A 20,479-nucleotide genomic window follows, 5' to 3' on the forward strand; every position below is an offset into this window, starting at 1 on the left:
AACGAGGCCAATATCCTGCCTTCTTGACCGAACAAGCTTGGTCAATAAAGAATTTATTATATGACTTTTTTCGAGTACTGAAAAAGGAAGCGAGATGCATACACATTCAATGGCGCACACTAGAATCATTTCATTGGTTTAAAAGTTTAACGAGTGACTGTCAAATTCTTGAATGAATCGCGACGAAGTATAAAAATGATCAAATGATGCGACAACAGCGAAATTCACCTCTTTTTAACCCTCTAAAAGATATTTAAATGGTTTAAATTGCGAATCAACGTTGAGTTTGAAGCCTTAAAACCAGAATGTCCATTCCATCTGGCCGCCAGCTTTTGATTATTGGACGTTTTGCAGAGTATTTGCTCGCTTCTGGCGCTTTAGTGGTGCAAACCTCCCGTCACGGTCATACGAGCTGAATATAGAAATCGCGATTGTTGAAAGTGTTTGGGACTTACAAATTCACAGGAAAAGCTTGAACTTTCCTTCATCATTGATTTAAATGTTCGACCCGACCTTATTCGACGTGAGCGTTGGAGGCTTCGGTGAAAAGATGGTTTAAAAGCTTACAGTGCCTGGTTCACCGTGCCGTCCGCATTCTTCCATCAAGATTTACACAAACGACAAGTTTGCCCAAAAAAGCCCGGTCTGAATAGCCCGGTCTGACCAGTAGGCGTCGACGCTACTACAAAAAGCTTTTTCGTCTTATCTTTGAGCTCATTTTCCGAAACAAAACAAATATTCTCTGTCTGTTCCTAGCGAAAGGGAGTCCGATAACAAAGAATTAGGTCTTGGAGTGAACGAGAACAAACTAATTAAACAACAAATGTTAACGAGTTTCGTGAATTTTATTTGCCACAACAACCAGTTAACACAAAAATTAAAACGCAAAGCGACTTGAAGCCATGATATCGGTTTTGTTCGGCGGAAAAGGGAGAGAAGGGGGAGGGGGTCTTTGAAAGCCCCTATGTAACTTCCAGAATATTTATGCAATCACAATAAAACTTATAGGATATATAGTATGTCCGAACATCTATCTTTTAGTATACGTCACGTGGGATGACGACGTCACAACACGTGACAATTACATTATCATGTCAAAACAGCCGCCATCTTGGATCAACCATCTTGGATTTCGATTTTTTTCCAAAACGTCAGAAAACCGCCCAAAATTACTGTAAAGTACTCAAAATAAAAAAAGTGCTTAAAACCCGTAAAAAGGTGAAAATAATTGCATTACAGTTACTTTTCATTACAGTGAAACGAACTCAACCGGGGCCACCCAACGTTTTTTAGCCGATCACAAGACAAGTTTTAAACAAAAGAATTGGAGTTCCTTGGTCAGGGGACCAATCACAGTGAAGGGCAATTTTAACTCTTCGCTTGACTGAATACGATGCGAAGGCACGCTAAAGTGTTGTTTTTTACGGCAAAAAATATAATTTTGTTCATTTCGTTTACGGTTAAGGCGAAAGTCTGCCGGTAATTTAGAACACTGGACGGAATCAACGTTAATAAGTTTACCGAATGACGGCCGGGAATTTTGAAGACTGAACGGACTCAACGAAAATAGCACGGCCTGCGCCTGGAATGAAGACAAAACGGACTCGACAAAAATTTATTTACCGAATTGACACCGGCTGAAACTGTGAAGACGAAACGACTTTTCCTCAAACCAGTATATATATTTGCCGAAGCGAATCAACACCGGTCAGCAAAGAGATAAACTCAGTGTATTACATTCAGTGATATATATACAGTGATATAGTGATTAAAAGAACATTGTACCTAATGAACAAATTACAACGGCGAACATTTCAAACCATAAATATTCATCGCCGGATAAAACTCAACAACACGTGCAGAAACGTGACAGGTTCACGCATACTAGTTAGCGGCTGTAATTTGGTAAATTTATATTTACGTTGAGCCCGTTAAGTGTTCAAAAATGTCGGCCGCAAATTCGAGGAAAACTGACATAAGCTTTCGTCTTCGACATTCCCGGCCGTGTTTTGGAAAATGTGTGGCATATTGTAAGTTGTATAGCCGATCATGCTTCGGTAAATTTTTTATTTACGTTGCGTCCGTTCAGTCTTCAAAACTCCCGGTCGTAATATTCGATCAAGAATTATCCAAAATTTATTTCGCTACGTTAATCACTTCGTTCAGTCTTTCGAAGTCTTCAAAATTGCTCGCCGTAATTCGGTGATACGCTGAATCCTTTCAGTCTTCGCGGCCGCAATTCGGTAAACGTATTTACGTTGATTCCGTCCAGTGTTCCAAATTACTGGCAGACTTTCGCCTTAACCGTAAACGAAATGAACAAAATTATATTTTTGCCGTAAAAACAACACTTCAGCGTGCCTTCGCATCGTATTCAGTCAAGCGAAGAGTTAAAATTGCCCTTCACTGTGATTGGTCCCCTGACCAAGGAACTCCAATTCTTTTGTTTAAAACTTGTCTTGTGATTGGCTAAAAAACGTTGGGTGGCCCCGGTTGAGTTCGTTTCACTGTAATAGAAACACGAAAATTACAAATTTGAGAAAAAATGCCTGTCAAAATGCTGTTGCTATGGTGACGTCAAGTTTCTGACACAACAATCTATCCTACCAAATTATGCCCAGATAAATTTTAGATAAACTCGTAAAGTTTGGCAGCGTTTGGTTGAATCTTGAAAAAGTTATAAGCGTTCAAAGTCATGATCAGAGCGGGCACTTTCCGCCCCCCCCCCCCCCCCCCCGGTCTGGGTATGGTTTTAAGTGACATCGGACGTTTTAAAATTCAGGAAATGACGCAGGATAATTTACCCCTCTCCCTAGAGATGCTTCAATACAAAAATACAAGTGTATAACGAAAACGTCACGATTGGTGTAAAGGAAACAAAAATAAATATGAATAATTGCCTTTTGGTTCTCTATAATTTTTATGCTTAATATTGAAACCTTGAAGCTGTCAGTCAATCTTACTTAAAAACAATACAGTGATTACCCTTTAAGTTTAGTTCACTTGGGCATGAGGATGTAGTATGCATATGAAGACAAGGCACTTGTATTTTACGTGATGCTTAGAACAATTAATTACATAATCGTCATATAACATACCTTTTACAGTAACATTGACTAATAATTGAACTCTGCCCAACAGATTCTCTGCTGTACAGGTGTAGATACCGCGGTCTTCAAACTGAATTTCCTTTATTTCCAAGTTTCTTTTCTTAAACTGTCTTTCTTTATCTTCTATCACCTGTCCATCTTTATACCACGTGATCACTGGTGGTGGGAAGCCAGCTGCTTTACAAGGTAATGTAACATTTTGTTTCTCTTTAACCGTCACGTAAGAAGAAGGCTTTGAAACGAAATGCGGTAATTCTGTAAAACAAATGTTGCATGTTGTCATTCATGTGTCAGTGAGTCTCGAATATTGGCCAACAAATTTGTGAAAAAATAACAATAAATAACATTGTCTGTTTGAAGATTTTAAAGTTCTATTCGAGTTTGTTAAGAACTAAACAGAACTAGACGATGAGGGTAAACGCCACAATATTAGTCAATCTTTCTTTTAAAAATGTTTTAAGAAAATAACAATTTTATCAATTTATTAAAATTAGCGTACGCTCACCCGTGTTCCATTTAAAATGTACGAATAGTGTTGGTTCTCACTCTTTTTTATTTGCTGAGAGAATACCTTCGAAAGCGCGTTAGTCTTGAAAGAAAATGTTTTTGTGATTTTTGGCCGAAAAAATCATAAAAACGTAGCTTTTGGAATTGAATTTTTTTATTGTGGCTTCTAAAACAATTAGATGATTGGCTCTTGCTTTATCTCTTTGTCTTTTCAGTCAAAGAAACTTCAGGCTCGTTACTTACGGTGTTATGATATGCAGTAAAAAAGGAGAAACCGTATGTTTGTGGTTTGCCCTCGCATTGGCAAATTTTCAAATTTAAATTAGAAATTTGGTAGATTATCCAATTTACCGTATTACAGTGCTCGTTTGCTCAATTCATTTGTCTTTTTCTGCTTTAGCCCACTTCTGAACTTAATGTCTCTGTTAAACGACATTTCTTTCTTTTTTTCGTTATTTTATAAAAGGGATTTGTTCTGAACTGCTAAAGGTTTTAGTAGCTGGATGGAGTTGTGTTTGGCAGTGTCTAATTCAGCTCCTGTACGGATTGTATAGAGCCAGCTGGTCAATCACTTCAAGATGGAATTTTGAGACATTTGTCTGTTTGTAAAATTCTTGGTTTTCACATGACGTCATCGAAATTCGAAAATACAAAATTGAGATACCCCTGTCTATTTATCCTTCACTGGCTATTAAACGTCCTCAATATATATCTTATTTAAGGTTTTTAGCTCGATAGCATCCGCCGTCTTTAAGATATAACATTTTGAATTTCGTGGTTTCCGCCACACGACATCAAAATGGCTGCCTGAAGGCTGTCACGTATGTTTAAAGAAAATGCCTCATCCTGTTATTTTTAACAATTTAAATATTTGAGGTTTAACGAAAAGTGTTTGTGTGACTGTTTACGGGTTCATGAAGGGGAACTGGCCGCTTTTTATAGCAAAAGTAGATGCCATATGTTTTTATTGATTTCCGGCGGCCATCTTGGAGCCCTTCCCATGGACTCCAGCATGGAGTTTCCATACTGAGCTCTCTAAATTTGTGTAAAATATTTTGAGGGATAACTCAAGTACGGAATACCGTACAGACCTGAGAGTTGGACACGTTGACTAATTAGTTAGTTTCTACAACCTGTAATATTGTTGAATTTTTTTGACTCAATAGTTTTGGATTTATTTTTTAGCAGCGCGTGACAGTAGCGTTACTGGCGTGACAGTGAAAACCAGCAATATTTGCTTATTTCTTTATTCAAGAGCCACAATTTCAACTTCTGGGACACCAGTCATTGTGTTTGCCCTATGAGATTTTTCAGCTATTTATTCATCCCTGATGAATCATGAATTTTGACATTGACATTTTGTGTAATGACCGCAATGTGACGAAAAATGCACATTCATCTGTTTTACCTCGATTTTTTTTTTCATTTGTTTAAAGCAAAATTGCAGGATAAGCGCATTTTTAGATTACAGGGGCATGGTGGTTTGATTTTGTATTAATTTGCACCATTCTCTGACAGACTGAGAAAGAAAATAGAGAAATGCGAGATGAAACGGAAGACTTACAAGGATGGACGGGAAACCACCCCGACCGTGGAGGTTTTTTTTTTTTTCTCAAAGTTTCAATTGTAAAAGGCATTTAATCTTTGGTGCCAGCTGTTCATTCATCCCTCAGAGAAAGTTAATATATGTCAACAAAGTGTTCATGTGTTTTGACATCACCAGAACAACGTCATGACAACATGTTGGTTTGACCAAATACCGTCTTTTTGACACACTTCTATAATACTCTCATGGGTTTGTTTACCAAAATTTCAGGATTCACCATAAGCATTGAGTAAACATTTTGGATTGACTTTGTATTAACCATCACGTGAGGTGTATAAATTAGTTGGTACGTCCGGGTATGTAGTTCCTAGTATTGATGATGAAGCGACTAATGGCTACTGATGAAGCGACAGCTTATGATTTGTGAACCACTACTTCCATGCAATGATCAGGCATGGCAAGTGAAACATATTGTAATAAATGACAATGTCTCACATGGAACACGCAACAGTTAGTCATGAAACTACACTACAGTTTTATACTTCCAAAAGTAATAAAATCTTACCTAACTGACGTCCATTATTTGAGCTTGTTTCATGCTGTGTTGATTTACCAGGTGTACCTGCAGCCCCAGGGGGTCCTGGTAATCCTCTGCTGCCTCGCTTTCCTTGCGGGCCAGGAGAACCCCTTGTTCCCTTTCTTCCCTTTTTACCAGGAGGGCCCTGGGGACCAGTAGGCCCAGGTGAACCGGGAGGGCCTGGTGGGCCTTGAGGTCCAACACGACCTGATGAAATTAAACACGTTCAGTAAGATGATGTCACACTAGATTTTAACCTGCGATCGGGCCTCGCCTAATCGCAGGTTAACTAAATTTGACCAGGTTTTTCTCAATTTGAGTTTTGATCAGGATTTATTATATTTAATTTGGTGATTATATTTAATTTGGTGATCACATCCATCCCCACCACTGCTCATCGTCAGTTTCTTATTAGTTGTAAGAAACAGAATCTAAACCCGCCCTTTATTTTCCATCAAATTAATCGTTATAGTTTTTCAGGACTCCAAATGTAAACAGTGGTACTGTTCTCTATCCGTTCGTTGTTTTTTCAACTGAGTAAAGACTTTCGAATAACTAGTGAACAAGTACAGTAAAAGAGTTCAAGTAACAGCCATAAGAAATAAACAACAACAGAAAATTAACAAACAAACAAACAGATCAATCAATCCGTCAATCAATCAATCAATCAATCAATCAATCAACCAATCAATAAACTTCTGAACAGCGCCTGCAGAAGGGACTAGGACATTGCCTGACTCGTCCCCAGTAGTCTTTTAAGTCCGTCGTGAGTCTAGAAGGGAATCTTTCGTGTCTTAAATTTTTGCATAAGAGACGATTGGGGACGAGTCAGGGACATTGCAATATGTTTAAGACCAATCTAAACAAGGACCCCTTTTGAGTTTTATATAGTGTGAAGCACTATTAAACTTCTTGAGGACAAACGTGAAATAAATAAAAAAGGTGGACCAGGCTCTGGAGAAAAATGTCAGTGACGTTATTTAACGCATAAGGACAAAACATATTTTCGATGTGGCATTTGACTGGACGATTCTTGATCGCAGTGGTGGAGAGCCTGCTGTTGAAATGTGTTTTTTTTTTTCTATAGCAAAAACACATTGCTCTCGCTGTGCTTATCTCAACTTGCTGTGGATGTACAAATGAGTGTTGTGAAACCTGACAATAAAATGCTGGTAGGTTACTTTCTGTAAGGCGAACAACCCGTTCAGAGATGCAATACTGTATAGTTATTTAATATTATTGAAACCGAGATCAGCTGTGTGTGGGTCACTTGACCCTTAATGAAGAAGTTTTTAACTACACAAAAATCCTACCTTCCACGCAAACCACCTTCCCCTGACTTTTTTCCACTGTCACGTTCTGTTGATTGTAAAGAGAAATATTATTGTGATCAATTCGGTTTTAATCTACCACTGTTGCAGGCTAAAAAAGACCTTTTATTTAGATAGCTATGAATGTGTTGCTAACATACGTATAGTTGCTTAGTAGGCGGTTAAAATTGTAGTCTGTTCTGAAAAGAAGTCACAGTGACAATAACGTTAATTCCAAAAAAATTGATGAAACAACTTTCATTACAAACAATCTCCGATTTAGTTAGTAGAATTTCCGGATGGCCAAACGTTTTTTTAACAGAATAAAAAGATACCATTTTATATCCCTTCGATAGAAAATTGCGCCCCCTTAACATACCTACAGAACGGTTATTAATTCTTTTTTTTTTTTTGTTAATTTATTCACTTAATTAAATAGCCCCTTCAAGTACTTAAAATAAGTATTTAACAGTTACAATGACAACGGTAATCTGTTAATCCCCCCACTATCAAGGTGGCCTTCTTCCACACACACAAAAAAAGGGGGGAGGGGGGGGGGGGGGTTGAAAATTTCCGTGTTTGCATTATTTTTTTCAGATAAGTGCTCTGAAATATCTCTCACGTGTTAAAATATACCATTTGCCATTTTGTGTATTTTAACACGTGGTATTACTATATCTAGCGACTGAGAAACGTATCGCTTTTGTGGAGAGCCTCGCCATATAGTCCACTTTCAGGGAGTACGACCTCCCCCGGGGGTAGAAATGTTATTTTTTCCCGTAGTTAACCCTCGAGGCCGGTCCAGGAGATAACGCTGATTGATTAGGTAAACACATCAACTGACACGGTAAAAATAAATAGATGCACTGCTGGGGGTTAAAGCATTACTAGCAAAACAGGATTTTACAAGCACAAGAGGAAGTTATAAGCATAACAGGATGATAAATATTATAAGCGTAACAGGATGAAGGTTTCGGATAACCGTATAAATAGCTTTTCGAGGCTTCAATCTGGTTCGACATACCGAATACTTTCGTTGTAGGTTAAGCAGATGAAAATATATCGAAATTACATAGCCATATTTTCCAACCAATTATTAAAAGATATAGGACTGTTTTGCGCACAACAACGTGAAATTTAAGTCAAAATTCAGACTCCTTATCTACATCTTTTCGATATGTTTGCGTATTTTGACCTTTGGTAGTTTGTTGTTGAATACGTGCACGACAATGCAATAACAGCAATAGGAGCTTGTTAATCCCAGCAAGACAGTAAAGTTCCTCTTATTTGTAATTATAATGAGCAATTCTGCGAGTTTTGCTTTATTTGGCGAAAAAAATTCTACTCAAAGCAATATCGAGCTGGGAGAACTAGTTAATTATCTGTAGTACGAACATGCAAACCCACTTCAACTTTGTAGAGTTGAGTCATAGTATATGAAACACGGAAGTAATCACACTTAAATAAGAACAACTTGCATTTTGATGCCCATTCCAGTTTAAACAGACGCTGCATTTGCGGCACATGGATTGGCTATTGGCAGCTCTTTTGAAGACAGTTTTCATCATTTGTGATCCATGCGAACTTGCAGTTGCTGGTGTCACAATCTCGCGATGGTCATTTCCATATGGATAACTGCTTACAACCAGCAAATCCCGTTCAACTGCCGTTAGACGCGAATCTAACCGATGTAATGAATAGCATGTGAAACCAAGAGAAGCCAACGTCAAAATTAAATTGAATGATAGGCCCAAGAGAAGAAAATTGGAGCTCTTTTTGCTTTTGCTCTCCATGTTCGTTGCCCGATCTCCTTGTAGACTAGATTGAACTACTGATTGATGTTTTAGCTTACTTATACTCGTCTCGTCAGACAGGAACTGTAAATAATACTCAAGGAATGTTGACCTATATATTGTTCTATGTTTATCATCATTTATTTGTTTTCGCCTTCCACTTTAATCGCCATAATATCGTTTACAGTTTCAACTGGTATTTCCGTTCCATTATTGAATTGTCCGATATATAGCTCAGAGACCTCATGCAGTGGTGTTATCAGACAAAGAGGAACTTCTTAGCATAAACGTTCATTCTGCTTACACGGAAGGTAAATCTTTTATAAGAGAGGATTTGTTCTCAGGGTAAAGCGTTAAAGGATGTTACAGATATCTGAAAATGACGTTTAACACAGGCGTGAGAAAATTGCATGGTTGTACTATTTATTTTTTTCGTCCTTTTTAAACGAAATAAAAACGACACGACCAACCGTTCATTTCGCGAAAATGAATTTGTTTGTAAAACCAAGATTTAAGATTTGTTCTACTGTTATTTGAATAAATATAGGTATGCCACAAGTTCATGTGGCTATACTTATTTAAATCCTAACACTTGTTGACAAATACATTTTCTGTTGGATAAGTGGATAAGTAATTTTGAGTGATAAAAATTCGAAGCCCTAAGCAGCGTAGGTGCTGAATGTATAAATGATAAAAATGTAAGTACTACGCTGTAGTAAAACTATTCCCGACGTTTCAGCAATGCCGCCTTCTTAACTTCAGGGGGACAAAACTATTTCGCCGTTAAAAAGTTTGTTGTATAACACGCGCATTTAAATAAATGCTCGCACACGTTTCCGCGCGCGCGAGAGCGCACGATAATACAAAAAAGTAAATTCACGTAAAGCTAAAGTCTTGGTTAAGTCCACTCGGAGCCAGAGTTCCGTGTTGGAAGATGTATCTCATCTCCTGTTTCTTGCGGTACTGTTGGTTTGTCAGGCCTGCTTTCAGGACAGTGACCTTCATATCCTGCAGGGAGTGATCCGGCTGGTTAAAGTGTGCTGGTACAGGAAGGTCATTCCTGCCGTTGATCACATCCCTGCGGTGTTCCCTGAAACGGTCTGCCATCCTGCGCCCGGTCTCCCCAATGTAGACGGTCGATGGACATTTCTTGCATGATACACAGTATACCACGTTCTCCGTTGTGCAGGTGAAGTGACCTGTGATGTTAACATGCCCCTTGGGTGTTGAAATTGTGTTAGATGAGTTAACATGGGGGCATGTGCGGCAACAACCCTGGCAGACCGATAGTATCCGCTTGTTCCTGCCCCACTGATCTACTGGCCGTCTATCTCGATCATGTAACGGCGCCTTTTGTGCGAAGCCTGGACAGCTATGTTAAAGACACCGCCCACATGCTGAACATCCTGGATTCCTTCCGTTTCAGTGTTGCGCCTATCCATCCTTTTTTCAAAATATATTCGTAATTTCGCAGTTGCGAGATCGGTCTCCGCGCCTTTCGATTCAAAAAATTGCTCTTACTTTTTTGACAGACCTGTACAAAAACTGCGCATTTTTTTTAGTTATGCATAGCATTACTTGATGTCTTCCTTCGAAGAAATACTGAATTTAGAGGACGACAAGGAACAACATTCTGCAGTGTTTCCTTCTCGTTTCGCCATTGTTTTAGACATCACAGCTTGCGTAGCCACAGCGGAATGCGACAAATGATTGACAGAGGTGCGAAAACTCCCGCGAGAGATCCCAGGAGATTAGTTTTAAAAATAAATTAAAACAGGAAAGGGTTGACTCCGAGGGTTAGTATGGGAGATGAAGGCTCCAGTTGATGGGCTCCTGATATAATGTCTTGTAGGTATATGAAAGGGGTACCTTTTTCAAAAGAGGGTTACTTGAAAGGGGTACCTTTTCTGTCAAAATGGTATATAAAAGGGAAAGGGGTTGGACCTCAGAGCGGAGACTCTCCGTAAAAAAACTTTTTGAGTACCCCCCCCCTTCCCCCTTCGGGTTAGGACCTTAGGGCGAAGCTTCCCCGCAAAAAAAACTGTTTGAGTACCCCCCCCCCCCCTTTCCCCCTCAGGTTAGAGTTTGGACCACCTGTCAAACAACTGACGCATTCTTGCATAATTTGGAGCATAAACAGCAAAAATGCATCTAACACAACTTTTATTAAACTGTTGAATGCAGAGAACCACACAACTCCGAGTAAAACCCAGTACTTCTTGCTCGGGCTAATATGCTAGTTTTAAGAACGTCAAATTTCTAAGGGGCAACTATCAGACCGATAGTTACGAGATAGAAACACTCTATTGTTTTTATTGTTCACCACTAAATTTTCTTCCGCGCGCACATTTAAAAACGAGCATTGTGAATTATTTTTTTTATTTTTTTATCTTTTGCAAGTGATTGTTTTTCTAGAGGAGGAAAAAAAGGTCAATAAATACGCATTCTTCTACTTATTTTTCATTTTATCTATACAAATAACAACTTCACAAATTTATTGCGCTAATACGTGAGATAACGAAAAATAAAGTCAAAGGGCATTGGCAAACATAAAATTGAAACTCACTAACCACTAAGTGTGACTAAACTCACTAAGTGACTCCGATAAAAAAAAATAATAATTAGGGACGGGGATGCTCGTCGTCTCGCTTAGGGGTATAAATTTCGGACTTTAGGTCTCGCTTAGGGTTTTCTGAGCAAAAAGGCAACATTTTTGGCTGTTAGGGTCTCGTTTAGGGTTGCACAGGAAGAAAAAAACAAATATAAATTCTCTATTCAGAATTTTGGTATCTTTTAGGTGTCTAAAATAGCTTGAGCCACGCCCAGATTGGTCTCTTTAAGGGGTTCTTTTCAAAATTTCCGACAAGTATCCCCGTCAGTTTAATATGGGAGCCCCCCCCCCCCCCGATCACAGTGATGTCAGTGTCTAGTTACTTGACTCCAAGACGTTTGCTGTGTGACTTTAATATGTATGTTTCCTTAATATGTTGACTTCTTGGACTTTAACCTAAAAACTCTGTAAACTGTGGTAGCTTTGAACTCCTTCTAGAGTAGGTTAAGGCAGCACTTAAAACCATGCCTCCCACGTGCAGGTGGTAGCCGGTAGGAGAGGCAACTGTTCCTTGTTTGAAAGACTTACAAAATGTCGCTTTCATGCTCCCCAGAGGTTTAATTTCTTGGTCTCTTTTTTTGGTAAAATGTTTGGCCGGGTAATAAAAAGGACGTTTTTGTATCTTTGCATCAGGAAAAGAAACGTGGCGTAAAGACGTCAACGGTTCTGTAATTGTAATCAAAGCACAGCTATCACTAGTTAAAAAATCTTAAGGGAAAAAAATATTTATTAAGTTAATAACGATAAATGAATAACCTCTGCGTAACAAAATGTATAGTTTTACTCGAAAACGTGTCAATGGCTTATTTATTTATTTATTTATTTTTTTTTTTTTGGGGGGGGGGGGGGCGGTGAGAAATAAATCACGTAGACCTTCGCTGTGGGCCTTTAGTGCCAACAAAACTTATCGAATAAACCAAACCAGGGACAGGTCATGTTCTGAGAATATTGAGTTATGGAATATAACTGGGATGTTGGGGATATACCATCTGCGTCCGTTCTAACTTTCATAAATGGCCATGAAAACAAATAATAATAATAATCACAACAACACAAAGGAAGCAAAAACACCAAAGTCATCCTAACTGTTTTTAATATTCATAAAATATATGTATGTTAACAACATAACAATAGGTTATCATCAAGTGTTTAGTGCTATATATTTTCTAACAGTTCAGGATATCCATCATTGCCGGCCCATAAGCAAAGCTTGAGACAACCTTAAGCAAACTCACGACATAGACCTGTATAGTATTTCTTAACTGAAAAAAAATATATATGTATTACGAAAAATTCTTCTTTATAACTAATTATGCCAGCTGTGACAAAATATTCCAAAACTAGCCATAAAAAAATAAAGTACAGGTCCATTTATTCACAGAACTATATTTAAAAAAAATAGATAAAATAAAAACGGAGTTACTTGCTAAAAACTGTTTTTTTATACTATAACAACAAGAACATATCTTGGTACAACAATAGCACTGTTACTAAGTTAATAAATAAAATATGTGTGAACAGTTTAGCGTTTGTCCAAGTCTTGTGACTCAGCCAAGATAGAATACCTCCACCTCATCAGGTGTGAATCTGTAAGTCCCAGCCAGGATTGTTCTTCTGTCTTGTACTCCACTTGGAACAGAGTAGGAGTCGCCAAAGCCTGTGTATGAATTAGTGTTACTGTTTGCATTGTCAGCAATTCTGATGACATTCCCTGCGCCAAATAATGGACCATAACTTGAGCCCCTGTAAATTGCATATTGTGGGTTTTTCACCGTACTCTTGAATGGTCCAAGACCGTCTTTGTTACGAAGTGAAAATATGAACGCATTGGAGGATGAACTCCAACCACTACTGGTATCTGAATAACAAGAAAACGAAAACTGAAATATTTATTTCGTAGAAAACACAAACGAAAAAAACCTTTAGTTTATCAAATAAGTAAAAAGTTAAAACGAATTTGTATAAATAATAAATGCATACATAACCTAATTAGGTAATTAATTAATTTTAATTTATACAAAAAAATAAGTAAAACAGTTATAAACATGTAAAATAGCATCTGAAATAGCGAAAGCAGATTATTTAAAATTTAAAATTTGTCATTTTCTTACCTAAAAAATAATAATCAATTAAGGGTTTCGCGGGGGTTGGGGGGGAGGGGGGTGGGTAGGAAAGAGTGGTCGTTACTTGACTCAAGGTTAGACAAAAACTGACTGTATGCCAGACTTGAAGCTATTTATTTCATCATGACACCTCGGTTGATTTCAGAGTATTAAGGCCAAATTAGCAGCTTTGAGGCTTGAAATATGAATCAATCGTGTTCAGTAAATATTAATAAATGAATAATTTCTCGGGATAGCTTAACACCCGCGGTTGACTTGTTTTGCTGATCATGCTCTGGCTTACGTAGCCATGTGTCAGGCTTTTCTGGCTTTCCCAAGTTCGTGTTATAAAGAAAACAGCACAACGCTAATAAAATATAAACTACAGTCGAAGCTCTCTCAACGGACACTCTCGTAAGCGGACAGCTCTACTTACGGCCGTCTTGTTGCAAGCCCCGTTTAAATCCCATACAAACACTGTATTTTTACATTCTCGTAAGCGGACATTCCCGTAAGCGGCCGCGGACACTTTCAGAGATTACAATTTAGACTTTTTCTTTGTTTTTAAGCTCCCGTAAGCGGACAACCCCCAAAAAATCCTATTTACAACCTCTTTATCTTATTTTTATCAATGAACTTCACATTACCGTTCGTCACAATGATTTTACAGTAATTACAGTATCATATTTCAGTGCTTGTTTTTTCGCCATCCACGTCCGTCCGGTTATTGTTAGCTGGGCAAGCTCCCTTAAGCGGCCATTTATCCCTTACACCTCTAGTGGCCGCTTACGAGAACCATTCTCGTAAGCGGCCAGCTCCAGTTACGGACACTTTTTTCGCGTCCCGAGGGTGTCCGCTTACGAGAGCTTCGACTGTATCTGAGATAACACGACGAGATACGTGAGGTCAAGTGTGTCTTTGGGAAGTGCATGAGATTTGAAAGTTAATTAGAGCAAATCGCATGTTCGTAATTTAATGGTTTACATTTTTTTCGTTATTTTCCTCATTATTTTGTCTTGTCTGTAACTGTGCTCAGATCATGGGTGGCTTCTCCTTATATGTTCTTCAGTTGGTATAGGATTTAATGGAGCCGAAATTGCACGCATTTTTGGCATCCTACTGATGAACGGTTATGCAATTAGATATTTTTAGGAGTGCCATCATGGTCATGGTCTGTCCCCTTGGAATTTTTATGTCACACACGTCTGGAATAAGGATCAAGCCTGTAACAACAAACAAATAATAACGTAACGGTAACATACTACCACATTCTGTTATTAACCAAATGATGTCCACCGTGTTGAGAGTAATTATATTGCTCAGGTGTTATTAACTTCTTCCACTTTCTTCATCCACCAAAAGTACCGACAGAAGCCGCAAAGAAGTATATTTTTCTTTGATAATGATATGCAGTTCTTTATATTTCCTATTTGTTACAGACGTAGGTTTAGTTCAAAGTTTTACTTTTTTATTTTAGTATTTTCAACATTTAGGTATATTGTAAGGTTACGTTTTTTTTTAAATTTATTTTTACTGTTGCGAGGGCACCTCAACCGAAAGCAGTTTTTAATGCACAGCTGACGGAGTTTCCCTGTTTATATAAAGCTTGCCGACACACCTAACCGCTGCATTGTTGTTTGTGTAGTTAATGGTTGTGGCGTAACAGCAATGAATATTAATGTTGTCAACTTATGTAACTAACATTGCTAATTTCTACTCTCACCGTATACCCCCCCCCCCCCCCCCCCCAACAAACCTCTGAACTGATTTCTATGTTTTGTTTTCACAGTAGCAATAAAGATGGCTTTTAGAGTTGCTCTAAACTATGTTTTGTCTGATCTACGGAACACCGCGAAGTTGTGCAATATGGCTGGGTAGTTTTAAAAGGTTCCAGACCCGACATTGCTTACTTGAAGCGCGGTCGGGTCCTGGGGAATAATAACCGTACAATACTCTAAGTATTACAGTAAATGGTTTGAACCCAGGAGAATCAGTAGTTCGTATAGGTGAGAGTAGTTCCGAGAAGAACTTAACTGTTGTTGGTGACTGACGTTTCGACAACCAGAGCAGAAGTCATCGTCAGAGTCAAGTGAAAAGTTGTTGTCAGTAAATGATGTTGCAAGTCTGGTCCGTTGAAGTTGATTGATCAGTTTAGCCGTGATTTTATTGGCTGTAAGACTCGTGTAAAGTTTGTCAACAGAAATTGGTTAGTTTCGATCCGTCTATTGTCAGTCAAATTAAGTTGTTCTGTTCCGTCTATTTTTAGTCAAATTAAGTAGTACTGTTTGTCGGTCCTGTAAACGTCGTGAATAAGTCGATTGCACGTGCCGGTAGTTGTTGACATATGTTAATAGGCGTCTGTTCTAAGTTTGTGTACCAGCTTTCCAGAGTCAGTCGTTGAAAATAGTTAGTACTGTAGTTTCCAGTGAGAATGCTGAATTGAATTTTGGCTGAATATCTTGCAAATGCTACTTCTCAGAATTGCAAGAGAACTCCTCTTTTTGCCTGGGTACATGTACATTGATGGGGACAATAAAAATAGGACCTATGACTTTACGTCATTTGCATCCTTAAGTCGACAAGGTCATGGCATTGCGTGCCTTCCTTAAGTTTCAAAAACAAATATCTTGTGAAATGATTTTAAAGCTTTTTTCGAAACCGCGAAGTGAGAGCTGCATAGTGAAACATATATATAGATTGATAAAAGTCTTTCAAAATTCTCTAACATACATGCGATGATTATAAAGTGCTTTTGAGCTCTTCAGAAGTTGGGTGAAAGATCCGCAATGTCGTCGGAATGTAGTCTGGTAAGTTTTTTTTATTTTACTAAACATTCAGGTTAAAACAAATGTTTGATTAAACTAAAGAAACGTGTAACATCGTCATTCAAATATTCCATACTGATCACGTGTCTATATTTGTTCGCGTTTGAATCATTATTATAAACTTAAAAGGATCAGAAACCAACAAGACATCCCTCGACAAAGCATAGTGGCGCCTTTTTCTGTTATAAAGTACGATCTCTTCAGGGACGGGTTGTTGAAAGTATGATTAAGCTAATCCAGGATAAGCGTGGATTTGATTTCACTTTTTCACTTTTCAGTGAAGTTTTCTGTTTAAACTTTTTGTCCTCCAGTTTTGACGTGAACTAATCTCAAACTAATCTATCGCATTTCAAGCAACCCGGCCCAGGAGGTCAACTTTCATGTTCAGGTCTTTGGAAGTTGGCACTCAGTGGTAGTCGTCAGGTCGTTGTAATGTACTGAGTAATGTTTGTAATTTCACGGGAGAGATAGAAAGCATATAAACGTTCCTCGGCTATCAAAAAGGCGTTGTTTAAGAAACACAACTTTTAAAATTTAACTGATCTGGTTGAATAAACTATGATATATCACAAATAACAGCTAATAAATGACTACATGTTACTGACAGCTGCCTGAGAAATGGCCTGATTATTGACTGATAGATAACAATCCATCACCCCAATCCTGACGCTCTTCTTATGATGCCAATCCGGTCACCAAACTTCTATGTTGGTTTTCTATATTTTTATCAGCGAAAGCGAATAAATAAAATAAACCAAACAATCATGATCATTTTCCTCTCCTAACAGCAGTCCACATATTTCGTCGCCGTGGAAAACTCTACACCTTGCTATTGTTATATATATCACCGTTCTAGATACACGATCCCGCGCTTTCCATCGATTTAATCCATTGTTCCATGTTAGTAGTTTGTATGCCTGAGTATGACTTTGTGTTAGTTATTTACTTTTTTGCACATTTCTCGAGACAAGCAGGTATCTGGTTGTAAACGGATGAAAAGAGAACATTATAGAGCGGGCGAATGTGATGTCGCTGCAAACGATGGCCACCAAAAATCATTGATGAATAATAACTATTCAGAGCTTATAAAATTTCGGAAAGAGGCTCACCTTCGTTTTTCCAAAAGAGGCTTTTCCGCAAAAAAGTCCCCCACCCACCCAAATACCAGACAAAAATAGAATAAGGTCTTATGAATATAAGTTCATGGACATATACATTTAGTTATAGCTCTAAAAAAGGAAAGGTATAACTTTTCCGGTTATAAGCCCTTTTTTAGAACTTTTTTTTATATTCTACACTACCACAGGATGCTTAGAGACCTGTAATGTTTGCTTTACGGTTGTAGGACTTGTTTTCAGTTTCATATTGCTATCTTTTCAGAGTTTTATCATGTGGTTTTCTTGTGTGCATTACAAAAAAATCAAATACAGTATTCCGACCAAAATTAACAGAAAAATATTTAGGCCGCAATTCTCTATCCGAAATAACCCTTCACTCATAAAATTCCTCCCCGAATTTTGAAAGGATCATGTTTGTAATGTCATCTCAACCAGTAAATGCCCAGATAGGACTTAATAATTATAAACAGTATCGACTGAAAACAAAGACAGACAAATAAAAAAATGCTTTATAATCGAAGCCATACAGTGGACCTTAGGAAATATTCAAATGATCACAAATTCTCTACAAAGGCCGACAAAATTAAAACTCTAACTAATAGCTGAGAAAAGGCCTGAATATTGACTGATAGCTAACAATCCATCACCCTGATTCAGACCCTCTTCTTATATTAACAATCCTGTCACTAAAATTCTTTGTTGGTTATTCTATATTTTTATCGGGAAAAGCGAATAAATAAAATTAAACCAAATAATCATTTCGCCTCTCCTAATAGCAATCTCACGTATTTCCCTGTGGAAAACTCTATACCTTGCTATTGTTATCATATCGTTAGCAATTATTGGAAAATGTCATCTCTGCGATCAAAAACAAATCTTACAACATCTTTTTGTTTCTTGCCCGGATGTGCAATATTTCTGGCAAAACTTTTCCCACTGGTGGAATGTTAAAAACGACGATTTTATTGACTTGAACGACAAAACCATAATATACGGCTTCACAAACAACTTTGGCCAACAACTTGGTTTAAACCTCTGCCTGATTATCGCCAAGTATTACATCTACTCTGCTTCAAGAGAACAAGAAAAGTACTATTTTGAAGCCTTCCTTGCTTTCCTCAAAAGTAAACTATCTATTGAAAATAGTACGTGCAAATCACAAATCAAAACGTAAGCTAACCATTTCCAATAAATGTAACTAAGAAAAAGCAAACTTGTATTACAGTTTGTCCGGCAAACCATGTTATCAAAAAAAAAAAAAACCCTTACAGGGTAGAAGCCCTTATTTGATTTTGCATTCTTGTATTGAATTATTTTTTTCCTTTTCTTTATTTTAGTCTGTAACTTATAAGTCAATGTTATCTAAGCTGTCCTTTAGTTTATTCTTGTCTGTAAATAGTAATTAAATGTATAAATGTAAAAAAAAATATATATTGGATGAGGCTGAGTATGATATGAATAATTATGCAGATCGAGGAGGGTAATAACTCCCTCCGGGATCTGCATAATTCTTCATATAATACGAAAGCCGAATTCAATAATTGTTGTATTATTCATCTAAAATATTTCAGAGCTACAAATGCAGAAAATGAATGTAATAGGGTTTACACAGAACGCAAGGTACACAAATACACAACAACGTTCACTTTAAAATCTGATTTAAACTTCACAACTCGTTTACCTAGGTTAAAATTCCCTGTCATTTATAATGTCGATATTTAGCAGTTGCTTGAAGTGTCTAGTGAAGCCAATTCTGATGACACAAAGCGATGTTTTTTTAGTACAGGTTTTCATCTTTCTTGCTATCTTTGACGTAGAATTTAATTGTGACTGGTTTAGAAATTGATTTTTCTTGAAAATACGCTTAAAAAATCGTTTGACTCGCCTTCGTTGCTTTTCTTTCCCTTGTCTTCTAATAATTTGGTGATTTTCTGCTCGTCGAACTGAACAAATCTCGCCATATTCCCAATCGTTGTGCATCAGAGCAGTTGCCGTGTAACGTGGGAAAGAGGTTGTGATCCGTTAATACCGTGGGAACAAGGTTGCGATCGGATAATTTTTGATATTGGACAATTGACGTCATTTAGACGTCAATCGTCGTATATTAGGAACTTCTTCCAAATTTGGTCAGCGCTAGCTGGTTAGCTTGAATTAACCGGGGATTGAAGCCAATCAGAAACGGAAGCAATATTTTGAATTAATAATAATCGTTCTTGTTACACGATTTCAGCCTTTTAATTGATTTAAGGAGGCTCACAATAGTTTTACGGTCGCCTGAGGCCTGGGTCCAAACCTCGCAAATCACGCGCGTCACTCGCGGGATTTTTCAGCCATGAAAAAGAAAAACAAACAAGGCGGCGCGTAAATGTTTTGTTGAAGTCTATTTTCGTCCAGTTTTCAGAGAAAATCGCATGTTCACGACATTTTTAGCCGCAAAAAGTCTTTATTGTTACTATTAGCTGAAGAAAAAAATGTTTGCCGATCAGCATACATGGTGCCAAGGAAAAAAATATTATGTACGCGCTACAATCGATCGTGTAGACCCCGGAGTGGACTTCCAACCAAAACTACCAAACTAAAGTACTACTATCTATCTTTCCTTAGGCAGCTTTGTCTGTGGTTTTAGTTTACTTTATTTATTAACGGAACTCGATTTACAGGTCAACTTAATGACTGATAAATATGAAAGCGAGCAGGCGACTCTTCTAAGCAAATCGAGAGCATTAACCAGCAGACAAGGTTTACGCATGCGAAAGACGGGATCTTGTATAGGTCAGATTTTTAAACGCGCGTGGATCACGCGTGGCTTTTTTTGAAACGCGAAGTAATTTAACTGAAAAACAAGTCCGGTGACACCACATTTTTTAATTCAAAATTAGGTAGCGTGGCCTGAGAGAAAACTACAGGTGAAATTAAAAAAAAAATCCGCTGGACCGGATTTTTAGCTAGTCAAAAATTACGGCTTTGAGTAAATACATAA

The 20,479-nt window shown here is 37.8% G+C and overlaps 1 protein-coding gene across 2 annotated transcripts in view; it reads right to left on the minus strand.

Annotated features, from left to right (window-relative positions):
- Positions 1-12,530: 12,530 nt before the first annotated feature.
- The window catches only part of LOC144665676 (uncharacterized), a 60,176-nt gene continuing 52,227 nt past the window's right edge, over positions 12,531-20,479 (minus strand). For both annotated transcript variants that reach the window (XM_078526959.1, XM_078526960.1), the window contains exon 10: positions 12,531-13,312. In XM_078526959.1, the coding sequence (XP_078383085.1) occupies positions 13,002-13,312 (311 nt within the window). In that variant the 3' untranslated portion in view covers positions 12,531-13,001. The remainder of the gene's footprint in view (positions 13,313-20,479) is intronic.

Source organism: Oculina patagonica, chromosome 9 (assembly GCF_052425735.1).
Source record: "Oculina patagonica isolate OP01 chromosome 9, crgOcupat, whole genome shotgun sequence".
Classification (NCBI taxonomy): Eukaryota; Metazoa; Cnidaria; class Anthozoa; order Scleractinia; family Oculinidae; genus Oculina; species Oculina patagonica.